The 11818-nt window shown below is 54.9% G+C and overlaps 5 protein-coding genes across 5 annotated transcripts; 4 read left to right on the top strand and 1 right to left on the bottom strand.

Moving 5' to 3' along the window:
• Positions 1 to 82: 82 nt before the first annotated feature.
• Positions 83 to 799, bottom strand: PG997_008106 (F-box domain-containing protein; the record flags this gene model as incomplete). Its single annotated transcript, XM_066812421.1, has 2 exons — positions 83 to 317; positions 420 to 799. 2 exons carry the CDS (start codon positions 797 to 799, stop codon positions 83 to 85), a joined length of 615 nt encoding a protein of 204 aa, XP_066667763.1.
• A 1165-nt stretch (positions 800 to 1964) lies between these two features.
• On the top strand, positions 1965 to 3632 carry PG997_008105 (defects in morphology protein 1; the record flags this gene model as incomplete). The annotated part of the gene is made up of 2 exons (XM_066812420.1): positions 1965 to 2310; positions 2374 to 3632. The coding sequence occupies 2 exons, from the start codon at positions 1965 to 1967 to the stop codon at positions 3630 to 3632; spliced, it is 1605 nt and encodes a 534-aa protein (XP_066667762.1).
• A 1665-nt stretch (positions 3633 to 5297) lies between these two features.
• PG997_008104 (uncharacterized protein) lies at positions 5298 to 7434 on the top strand (the record flags this gene model as incomplete). Its single annotated transcript, XM_066812419.1, has 2 exons — positions 5298 to 5750; positions 5827 to 7434. Coding segments are annotated over 2 exons (2061 nt in total), but the record flags the coding sequence as incomplete, so codon positions are not given.
• Positions 7435 to 8705: 1271 nt separating this feature from the next.
• Positions 8706 to 9744, top strand: PG997_008103 (NAD(P)-binding protein; the record flags this gene model as incomplete). Its single annotated transcript, XM_066812418.1, has 3 exons — positions 8706 to 8792; positions 8899 to 9594; positions 9727 to 9744. The coding sequence occupies 3 exons, from the start codon at positions 8706 to 8708 to the stop codon at positions 9742 to 9744; spliced, it is 801 nt and encodes a 266-aa protein (XP_066667760.1).
• Positions 9745 to 10582: 838 nt separating this feature from the next.
• Positions 10583 to 11470, top strand: PG997_008102 (uncharacterized protein; the record flags this gene model as incomplete). Its single annotated transcript, XM_066812417.1, has 1 exon — positions 10583 to 11470. One exon carries the CDS (start codon positions 10583 to 10585, stop codon positions 11468 to 11470), a length of 888 nt encoding a protein of 295 aa, XP_066667759.1.
• Positions 11471 to 11818: the final 348 nt, after the last annotated feature.

The raw sequence follows: 11818 nt of genomic DNA, 5'->3' as shown, positions 1-11818 counted from the left end.
GTTGTTCCATCAAGGACCCACGAACGTACTCTTACACCTACGCTATGCTCTTCTTCTTCTGCAAAGATATATAAATAACTCATTATGCCCCGCGAACCCAAGCTGCGACCTCCAGCAGCCACATCCAGCCAAGTGCGATGGGCAGCAGCGCCAGCAGAACCCACCACAGCTCTACCGTGAGCTGCAGGCGCAACCACTTCTTCCAGCGGTGCTGTAGCTGCGGCCGATGCGCGCATGAGGTCGTGCCGTAGACCAGGCAGCCGAGCCCCGGGCGGGACTCGCACTCCATGTGTTCTCGGCGGCGCTGCATGAGCAATCTGTGGTTTGAGTAAGCAAGTGTTCGTGTGTGTGCTTGAGAGGTTATACAAAAAAGTAGCATAAGAGGAAAGGGGCCGGGAAAACAAGAGAGAAGTACGTACGGAACGCTACCCCTGCAGAACTTCAAGTCGCTGCCCAGGTCGCAGCGCTTGTCGTTGGGGCACTCGAGGTGGAGCATGCGGCGCTGGACGAGCCACTCGACCTTGAGCCGGACGCCGGTGTTGACCAGGGAGTAGAAGTAGCGGCAGGTGTGCTTCAGGGAGAGCGCATCGGGGTAGATGAGCTGCTGGGCGATCAGGTGGTGGATCTCGGGCGGCAACGTCGCTAGACTTGCCGAACCCCGGCTTGTTGTTGGCGGTGTTGGTTGGCTGGCGGTGTCGTCGGCACTACCCTCCTTGCCCGGCAGCTCATGTTCATGCACATGCTGCTTCGACGACGACAGCACGGCATTATCGTTCGACTGGTGTCTCCTGAGCAGCATTTCCGGTAAGGTTAGGAGGTAGGTATGGATTGAGTGGGTTCTGGGAGGCAATCGACGATGCCTAATCCGGTGGTTGATGGGTACGAGCGGTGGTTGCTTTAATCGTACGCGGTATTCTTCCAATCGGAACAGGTAAATGAAACTACAAGTGCAATACAAAAGAGAAATAACGAGATACAGATACACAGCGCAATGGTACGGTTGAAATGAATGAATTGGCAACAAGACGAAATCACGGAACGACGATGGTATTGTACATTGCTTAAACGGCTGCCTGCCTCTGCGTTGCAGCTTTGCTAGCCCAGATCAACGTCGAATCTGGAAGGGGGCTGAGCTGAGATTCCCGCCCGCTCACCTGAGCTTCAGCGCTGGCTGGGCAGAAAGTGGGGAGCAACGGTTGGCAGTTAAGGCGGCTAATGCCCAGGCACCGAGATAAAGCGACCGGCGGAACTAATGTTATGCGCCAATGCGCCTAACCTAGGGCCTAAGGAGGGAGACCTAGATCAATGATGCACCAAGCGAGCGGCCCATCTGGAATTCCAACAAATCCGTGATAGATGCGACCCGACTGCCAAGGCCAGTACGAACTACTGTGAGTGGCCGACTTCTTCGATATATGCATTTCATTTGGCGACTTTTTGCGATTGAACGATGCGCATCAGTGAGCTATTGTGGTTTGGTCTATGCATGTAAGTGCTTCTTTTTCTTAGGCGATGAGAGTTAGAAGTTACTTCCAACGCGGACAAGAGCAACTGGCCGGTTAGGCTGAGCAAGCGTCAACCAAAGTCAGTGGCACTCAAGCACTGCACTGCCTACATGTTCAGCTTCAGCCCCTAAAGATTCCAGGGTTCCAGGATGTCGTTTGCGCGCAATCATACACCAGCGTGGAAAGGTTTCTCTCGGTTAGGTGCACGTGATTTCGCGATTTCGAGTCGTCTTCGCCACCGCGTTGTCGTGATTATCCAAGAGACAACACGAACACAAGACGTGAATGGCCAGCTTGGCCCAGTCTCCGCTACTGTTGCTGCCTCCAATTGACGGGGCTTGGTGAATTCATCATGACTTGGGACCGTCCCTCCGACAGCTCGGCCATTCTTACATCATAGATATTCTATTACACCAATTTACCTAGTCCTTTTCTCGCTCAAGAAAACCCCCAGACACAATGTCGGCAAATGTCCCACCTTCAGAAGACGACTACGGCTCCGACTTCTCGCTCGGTGAAGAAAGCCTCGTCATTCAACTACTTGACGGTCTTCAGTCCATTCCAACTGAGACTCGAGCTGGATCCAATCCTCCGACCCGGCAATTGACAGCTGACAAAGCCACGCCAATACTGCCAGAGGAGCGCAGTCTCGATGATGCATCTTTCCAGGATGCACCTCAGCGGCCGGCTACCATGGGCCAGGCACGGACTCGTGCCGCAATGCGGGACAACTTGTCGCGAGCTGCCCTTCATGAAAGCTGGCAAATGGCGTCCATGCCGCTGGATGGTATCAACTACCCGGACCGTAGGTGATTTCCTTTCCCCAGTGTCGCCTCCGCGTCTTTTCTGACTGACTAACAGCGTCTAGTGAGTCGCGCCTTGTCGGACTTGCAACCGCAAAACGCGGCACCATCCAATGCAAATGAGCCTGCCGATGATAATCTCAGGAAAACCCAATCGCCCGTGGAGCGCTTTCGTTCCTTCCCCAGGAGGCCCCTTACTGTGACGGACCTGTCGTCTGGCGCATGGTGTGAACTGCAGTACTGGTACACACTGACCACGCTGCCCGGTGGTAAGAAGACGCGGACCGCCGCCATGCGCGGTGGCACCAAGGTCCACCAAACCTTGGAAGATCAGGTGCATACCACGGTTCAAGTCCAGATCACATCCAAAGAGGAAGCGTTTGCTTCGCGTTTATGGAACATCATCCAAGGGCTAAGAACTCTTCGGGATACGGGGTTCACCCGCGAGCTAGAAGTCTGGGGAATTGTGAACGGACATTTTGTCAACGGCGTCATCGACGAAATCAGCTACACGAACCCGAACGCCGAGTTCGGCCAGGACTTGGGCTCCCAAGGCCAAGACGTCCAGCAATCGTCCATCAAGACCTACTTTGAATCAGGTCAACGCCAAGTTTACTTGACTGATGTCAAGACTAGAGGATCAGCCACCTTGCCGTCAGGTGCTGCAATTCGCCCGGCCAAGGTCCAACTGTTCCTCTACCACCGGCTACTCTCCGATATGGCAGCTATCAAGTTGGACTTTTCCGCCGTCTTTAATCGCTATGGCCTGCGAGCCGGTGTTCGCTTCTCAGACGCGTTCATGGCGGAAATTGGAAGTCTCCATGACGAGGTGTTCTACGACGCCGATTCCGACATGGAGAGCACTGCATCCCAAAGCAACCCGTCTGGGCCATCATCTAGCTCGCATGGCCATTACCCGGATGCCTCACCCAATCTTGAACCTACAGTGACTCCACCTCCGGATTTAATCAGGTATAGAACGCTACAGCAGATTGTCCCGTTGCTGCAATCTGAGTTCCAGACCACCTTTCCTCAAGGTAGCAAATCGATGGGCGACCTGTTGTCGGTTCAATACCGTCACCGTAGCGACGGCCGCATCATTGGCAACCAAGTCTTCCCCGCCGACTATGATGCATTGAACAAATATCTCGACTACAATCTTGCATGGTGGCAGGGCCAGAGAGAACCGGACGGTGTCGCAATAGAGGAGACCTATAAATGCCGAACGTGCGAATTCGCCGAGTCCTGCCAATGGAGGAAAGACAAGGAAGCGGAAGTACTGAATCGCGCTAGACACCGCGTCTCTGCAAGAGCTTCGAGCTGAGCAGTGCTGTAGCTTTTTGGGTGCTGATGTTGTCAATGGATGTGGCGCTTGCGACCTACCACCAGCTGTCAGTTGGCCTGCACCCATCTTTTCTTTTCATATCAACAGCCAAGGACGGGCTCGCATAGGATATCATTTCGCAACCCAGACTGTACACAGACAAAGTCTGTCTGACCGTGTCACCACCGCTGGTTGTCATTGGCACCCCCTTCTGTGTGTCCCCGGTTGCTAGGGTTTTCTCTCCAGACGATGGCGTCCAGCTCAAGATAATGACCAAAACTCTGTGCTGTGCTCATGTCAGATGACGGATATGTAGTTGCGCAAGATCGCACCTGGCGTCGCGCCGTCAGTTGGTGGCGCTGCAATTATGCATCACGGTCGGTCCGTGTCCGGCGCCCTCGAGTCGGACGGGCGCCGTGGATGCAACGCGCTCCGTATGGGAGACACCCCTTTGATTGATGCATCCGTGACAATGCCGACAGCTCGTCAAAGACTCAAAGGGGGCCATTCGTGGTATTTAATTGCTGTCTAATCTACGAGTCCGGGCGTGGCGGCTGGTTCGGAGGAGCCAATCGGGTTGCCATTTCGACAACCCCAGGCCGCTGGGTCCCTCCCTGAAAATCTTCCCCGCCACGATATTCCCCTAATCTCCAACGCGTGCACGCAGACCGTTGTCTTTGCAATGATGCCCCATTCTTTTGTCAAGCAACATCTCCCCGAAGCTTCTAGCGGGAGCTCACTTCCTTCCTTGCTTGCTTCCTCCCTTGTTTCCTTGGTCTCGAAGCGGGCTGTCATACGGACTAGCCGGCTCATTTCCATTGATTGATGGGGCCTGGGTTCTGTGGTTCTGTACCCAGCCCGCTAACTCGGTGTCCACTCCAGCCAATCTAACAGTTCATGGCCCAAGGATGCGTTCGCATTGCTCGCCGCTGCAGCCACCAGATGGCCCAACATATATTTCCGCCGTGCCATCTCGAGGCATGAAACAGCCGCCCCAGGCCACATCGGCAGTACCTCCCATGGCCTCCCACGGCAGAAGCCGTCTGTACACCAAGGCCTCCACGCATTTGCCTAGCCGGCTCGCGCGTGTGTATTCCCTGAATGAGGGGCGCGAGCCACGTTCGCGCCCGCCAGTGCTAATGCTGTCCAGCAAGTGGAACTCAAAACGAGGCTCCTGAGTCCTAATCGTTCTAATCGTCGTGGCTCCCCACCAGACCGCGAGTGCAGCTATTTGCAAGGCAATGGGCTGTTCTATTGATAGTCACCACAAGAGTCCCTGCGCATCATTTTGTTCAGCACTAGGCACGACCGGCGCCGCCAAGTGGGATCCCCGATGCTTACTTTCCAGAGTTTCATGCTGCAAGCCATCATGTCCCCTGGGGAGAGGGGAACTTGTTGTTGCGCATTGTTTCTTGCGCTTGGGCTCTCCCTAATCTTTGCAATCGCTAAATATGTCGCCTGTGTCCAATCAAAACTTCGGTCTTGCCTGCTGGTTTTGATCTTTGAGCTTCAATACCTGCCGAAAGGGTTCGGGTCCAGACAGGCGTCTCCTTCTTCCACTTTTGCCATCCTGGTCTCGGCAATCCACATCATGTCTCAAGCGCCTGACAAACTCACGCCTCTGTCGCCCAAAGGGATGGGGGCAATGCATAGCGGACGACAGAACTCATTGTTTCTCCCGAATATCAACTCCATGAATGCGATTCCCTTGTCACCGAGGGTACTCTCACCACCCCTACACCAAGGAGTCCAATGATGAGGCCAGACAGACTCTCGCTGCGACTGAAGAGCAATTCCGGAATGGCACTCCATACCAACGATAACGCCCTGAGCCAATACACCGACTACAACTGTTATGGAAGGTCACCAAGCGCTTTCGATGTAAGCTCGCCAGGTTTGCCGACTCCGGCAAACGACGACAGATTCGCACGCAGTGCTAGCCCCTACAGCCGAGATCTTCCGAGCCTTCCGGGCGGCTTCACGTCTTGCCTTCCTTACATGGATATCGTGGGCCGAGACGTTTTCCAGATGGCACTGGACAGTCCTGCTGTAATGCGCCAGCTGCTGCACTATTGCGAGAAGCAAGGGTGCGAGGAAAATGTTGAGTTCCTCATCAAGGTACGTCGTATATGTTTGCGATCCTTGCTCCTTCCCCGCTAAACAGCCGATCGTTAATGGGAAAGACTACATGTAGATTCGAGAGTACGCCCAGGCCACTAATGACATGACTGTGGCCTTGACGAGTATTTCTACTCAGTACACATCTCTTGGCGCTACCAAGCCGGTGATGTTCCCTTCCATTATCTCGAGGGCACTTAATTCGGATGTCAAACGCATCGCGCACACTACGATACCGGGCTTAGAGGCAGTCTTTACCGATGCGCGGGCCCATATCGAAGACCGCCTAGCTACTGACGTCTTCCCGGGCTTCGTCAAGAATCAGCTCGTCCAATGCACGGTGAATGCGCTAGAATCCGGAATGGCGGGCGCGTCGTCATCTCAGCTCGAGTACCCTGGACTCGGGACAAGCTTCTGTTTGACAGATGCCATGGGTGCCGATAACCCTATTCTCTGCGTGTCGGACCATTTCGTCTCCCTGACTGGCCATGCTCGGGCGGACATTGTCGGCCAGAACTGCTCATTGCTACAGGGGCCATTCACAGATCTCGATGCGCTGCGGCGTATGAAGGCCGCGATCCGAGAAGGACGGGAAGCAGTCGAGCTGGTGCTCAACTTCCGGAAGAACGGCGAGGCCTTTTGGAATCTTTTGTTCATGCTGCCCCTCAAGGACTTGCGACGGGGGCAAATCCAGTACTGGCTCGGTGCCCAGGTGAACGTCTCCGAGAACCTGGACAGCCGCAAAGATCTTCTGTGTGCCCTAAACGCGGGCGTGCCGCCCGGGGGCGACGCACTTGACGGCTCGAGTTCGAGCGAAAGGTTGTCGTCGGAAAACAACTCGCCGCCCACGACGCATCAGGGTGAGGAGAGGTCGCGGAGGAACAGCAGTGTGCGCAACGGCGGGAAGTCCCGCCGCCTCTTCGATAGCTTCCGTCGACGTGCCGCCTCGGCGACAGCATCCTCGGCCCCTCCATTGCCCCTCGTCGACAATTCGGAGCCGATGCCCAACCAACAAAAGATGCCCAAGAACTCCCGCTTCGCGGCGCAGCGATACCAGCCCCGCGCCCAGGTACACGTGTACCCTACCGCTTACTCCCACTACATGGTATTGCGCTACGTGGCATCCGATCCGATTCCCCCGCCAGGCATCAATGGCTCGATTGGGCCCCTGCCGCGCACCATTGACACTTCCTCCTCTTCCTCGTCCTCTGCGTTGGGGTCGAGTACGTCATCTGCCACATCGTCATCCACCTCGGGCTCGGGGTCGCTGTCGCAAGGAGGGAAGAGCGGCAAGAAGCACAACCCGAAGCTACCGGTGGCCTACTATAACGAAGCCGCCGTGGACCTTCTCTCGATCCGGGGAGACGTGACAGGTGCCGACATCTTCCAAGTGCTGGCTGACAAGGCGCACTCGCCGACCGTGACACGGTCATTTAAGAGCACGGTGCGGGGAGCGTCTCGCCGAGGGCCGCTCCACGACGGTCAAGATGGTCCTGGACCGCAACAGCGGCTCCAGCCGCCCGGGTCTGCTCTCGAAACGCCGACGAAGCAGCACGGCCGCCACAAGGACGTCGACGTCGATGAGCCCGCGCCAGTCGATGCAGCAGCTGGCGGGCCAGTGCGATCCACCGCGCCACTCGGACTCGAGCGAGGCGGTCATGATGGCGGCGACGATGGCGGATAAGAAGGGCGGCGCCGCTGCCGCTGGCAAGACGCCCAAGAACGAGAACTTGTACAGTCACTGGGTGCCCCTTAAGAATGCCATGGGCGTGACCGAATGGGTCGTGCTGCTCCTTACGCCTATCCCCAACGCGTAAGAAGATGAAAGAAACAAATAAAAATAATACGAAAAAGAGAAGGAGAGGGGGCCATCCCGCGGTCTAACAAGAAGATCGACAGGCCACGGGCTGTGAAATGATGGCGTTCGGATCTGGACATGCATGCTGCACACATATCAATACCCCTTTTACGTTTTGATGACTTTTGTAATGAATATTGGGATCGGGGAAAAGGACATAATGCATTGGGAGGATAAAGCCCTTGTCCTATGATGATACTTCAGGGCTGGGATAATGGGGCTCCTTCCTGCTTATAAAAGAAGCATAGAATAATATGTCACCATATATTTGGTATATAGATATACCATTTCCTTTGTTAGAGTATGGACTTGGCTTGTTAGGGTCAGCAGTGGTAGCTGGGAGAGAGTATTCTGGTCATGGATATGTCGATGCATCTACTATTCAAAGTAAAGAAGATCCTTGATTATTATCTGGAATCGAATCGATGCGGATGCGACCTTTCTGTTGGGACTTGTGCTTCAGTCAAGGGACGGACAAGGGGTAACGCTCAATGTGATTGTGACAACTCATTTCCCCTGTCAGATTTTCAGAGTCATTTCTGAACAAGGTGAAGAATACTGATGCCACCTCAGGGCCAAATCCATGTCACGCCTAAACTCCGCTCAGCTTTCTTCCCCGGATCGTTTCTTCGTGCTGAAGCCGGGGAAAGATAGTAGGACCTTGTTCGCGCGGGTTTCGGCGTTTACCGTAAAGCCGAAAAGGGCGATTATCGCCGGCAGCATGCGTGCGTGCGGCACGGGTTGAGTTTCGTTTCGTTTGGGTTCGGTCATGGGGTCAACGGGCCGCTAAACTTGTCTTGGGGGGACCGCCCCGCGAGAATGGGTCGGGGATCGGCGGGCGAGGAATACAGCGAACCGGCCGACTGGTTACGTCGGATCTCTTGACGTGGTATGATGCCAGGTCTTGGCGGCGGATATTTAAACTTCGCACTTTGATCCCGCCCGTCCGGTATGTTTTCCTCTTGGGGGTTTATCTAATGATAAAGCGTTGCATCCATTGATTGATATATATTAACTCTTTGTTTAACAAGCCTCCTATATCCCACGACGACATACCAAGACAAGGGTCGATCTCGGTTGAAGTTGAGAAAACGGAAATGTCGGATTCGTCATCTTCCGAATTCAGGCTCCCTTTGGAGGGAAAGTTGGCGATCATTACCGGCGCGAGCAGGGCATTGGCGAGGGTATCGCCTTCGAGCTCGCCCGCCGCGGAGCTTCGGTGAGACAAACGCCCCAAGGGAAACCACAACCTACATCATCTCCGCGGATGGGACTGACCTTTGACAACAGGTCGCCTTGGCGTACACCTCGCCCAGCAGCGAAGCCCAGGTCCGCGCCCTCGCCGAGCGCATCCGGGCGCTGCCGTACGCGGCGCCCACCTTCGCGGTCCAGGCGGACCTCTCGACGACCGAGGGCCCCTCGCACCTCATCATGAACCTGCAGGCGCAGTTCCGGGCCGCGGCCCACACGGGCGACGGCGTCGCGCACCCGCAGCGGCCGTTTGTCATCGACATCCTGGTGAACAACGCCGGGTGCGAGCGCGTCGTGCCCCTCGGCCAGATCGACGTCGCCGACTACAACGAGGTGTACGACGTCAACGTGCGGGGCGTGATCCTGCTGACCCAGGCCGCGCTCCCCTACCTGGCGGCGACGGGCGCGCGCGTCCTCAACATCGGTTCCGTGGGCGCACGCGCCGGGTTCAAGGACCTGAGCTTGTACTGCTCGTCCAAGGCGGCGCTCGAGGCGCTGACGCGGTGCTGGGCCGCGGAGCTGGGCCGCCGCGGCGTCACGGTCAACTGCGTCAGTCCGGGGCCGGTGCAGAGCGCCATGCTCGACAAGATCCCGGCCGACATCGTCGAGATGCAGAAGGCGCAGACGCCAATCCAGAACCGGCTCGGGACGATCGAGGAGGTGGCGCGCGTGGTTGCGGCGCTGGCGGGGAGGGACGGGGACTGGATTTCGGGGCAGGTTGTTAGTGCTAGTGGTGTAAGTTTTGTGAACTTTTCCCTTTCAACCTAACCTGCCTGTTCGTGCTCTTACCGTTTCGGAGGGGCTCTTGGTTGTTTGTTGTGGTTTCTGGTGAGGATGTGTTTTTGCTAACTCGAATTTCTTTGCTAGGGCTGGGCTATGTATTAAAGTGAAGGACGGATGAGATGAGACTGAGATCATAGATGCATGCTTTAGAAACTGCCTTTTCTTCAGTTGGTACAAAAGATCTGCTCGTATTCAGTGTTTGCAGTTCTTCCGGTGCCACTGTGGTGTAATATGTATTAGATGTCGTCGTGGGTCACTTCTTATGTATGGATAGAAGATGACAGTTCAACCATAACCCTTGACTCATGACCGCCTTTGAATCAACTTTTGTATTTTCCCTCCACCACTTACTTGTTCTATCGATTCAAGTAAACACCATACTTCCCCCACTTGGACGAAGCGAGTTACTTGTACGCGGCACCCTGTGTCGGTAAAGGGGCAAGCACAAGATTTCCTCATTAGCCGGAAACCGAGCCTGGGGAACTTTGGGCCAACCGAACCGAAGCTGGAAAACAGAAGGCATTGGATCTTCCATTTCCGTCAACTTGGTAACATGACCAGCCAGTGCCTCGAATAAGACCAAGATTCGTAACAGACTAGGTAAGCCGCGTCTCGAACTTCCTCCTCATCCTATATCGACTGCCTGGGTATCAGTACTTGCCCTCATAAGCCCAAGCCCAGCTATCGTTCACCTTGTACTGTTCTAACTCATAATTTGCAATACAGGTATCGTTTGGTACCATTAGCGTGGCGGTTTCAGGCTCATCAAGGCACCATCCCTCATTTTGGGAAGGAGCGTCACCGATGACGATTTCAGCACCCAAACAACAGCTCACCGGCTCTCCAAAATGGTCAAAATTCTTATACGACCTCGCAAAATTGTAACACTAAAATTCAAGCGAGGTCTTCGTTTTCAAAACGGAAAGTACTCTTTGCGGACATGGTAGACCAAGCCAGTCCCAAACAGCCAGAAGACCTCATCACCCTATCCGACTCAGAAGAATCTGTTCATTCAACAATTCGCGTCGCCACCAGAATGCCCAACCTGAGATCGAAGAGGAAGCGCAGAGCCGTCGCGCTCGACTCGGACAGCGAGGAGAGCACGATCTCTCCCAATAACATCAAGTCGAACAGGGATGAGTCTGTTAACAAGGAGATGAAAAACAACTCAAGCTCTCAGACGCCCGACGTGGAACACAATCCCGCCACAGTAACCAACACTCCCACCATCAGCGGCCATCACGATGATGGTGGCGAGGGCGAGGGCGAAGACGAAGAGAACTGGGACATAAACACCAGTACAATCCAAGGCCTTGTCGGCTTAATGGACAAGAGTGGAAAGAAGGACCATCGACGACGCCTGAATGCCGAGCGGAAGCTCTCGGATGCCCAACAAGCTTTATCCGACATGCAACATCAGCTTGCTGACGCCCAACTAGCCCGCGCCGAGGCGGGGTCCAAGAGCCAAGGCTTGTCTCTCCAGGTGGCCGAGTACAAGCAGGTCATAGAGGCTTCGAAGAACGCCGAAAAGGCCGGTCAGGAACGTGAGGCCAGACTTAAGGAAGACAACACGGAGCTCCGACTGCAGTGCGACATCAAGGATAAGAGATTTGCCGAGGCCAAGTTGAAGCATGAGATGAATCGCATGGTGATTGAACGGCTTCAGAGAAGTACGGCTACACCCGAAGAAGTCGCCCAGCTTCGAAAGACGATCGCTAAACAGGAACGGGAGTCGGCCGAGGATAAGACAAAGATTGCCACGATGCAACAGATGCTCGACGAGAAGGAGAAGCACCTAAGCATAATCCAGGGAACCTTCAAGAAGTAGAAGAATGAAGGGGGGTCTTTGGGATTCTGAGGTTTCTAGATGGGTTGCTACGTTGAGGATGGGTATGAAGACCTGGGAACGTCCACTAGGGAAAGCCTTCATGTGGTATTGGCTGCTGAACTGGGGTAGTAATCAGCGCTTGGGTTCTTTGCCTTGGACCATACCTGCCATGGATACGCACAGCAGATAATTCTTTAGGTGTAATTACTGGACCATCTTGGAGACTAGGCAATCGAGTCTAATCTCATGCGTCATCGAGCAGTGTATCAAGAAGCCGCGTCTGTCCAGAACCGGGATTATAATTGATCATGCGGACCACAGACAGGGATCCAGATCAGGCTATCGTAA

Source organism: Apiospora hydei (assembly GCF_038363865.1).
Source record: "Apiospora hydei strain CBS 114990 chromosome Unknown utg000006l_segment0_segment0, whole genome shotgun sequence".
In the NCBI taxonomy this organism is placed as follows: domain Eukaryota; kingdom Fungi; phylum Ascomycota; class Sordariomycetes; order Amphisphaeriales; family Apiosporaceae; genus Apiospora; species Apiospora hydei.
The sequence above is the reverse complement of the archived record's forward strand: the minus strand, read 5'-3'. Positions and strand labels throughout refer to the sequence as shown.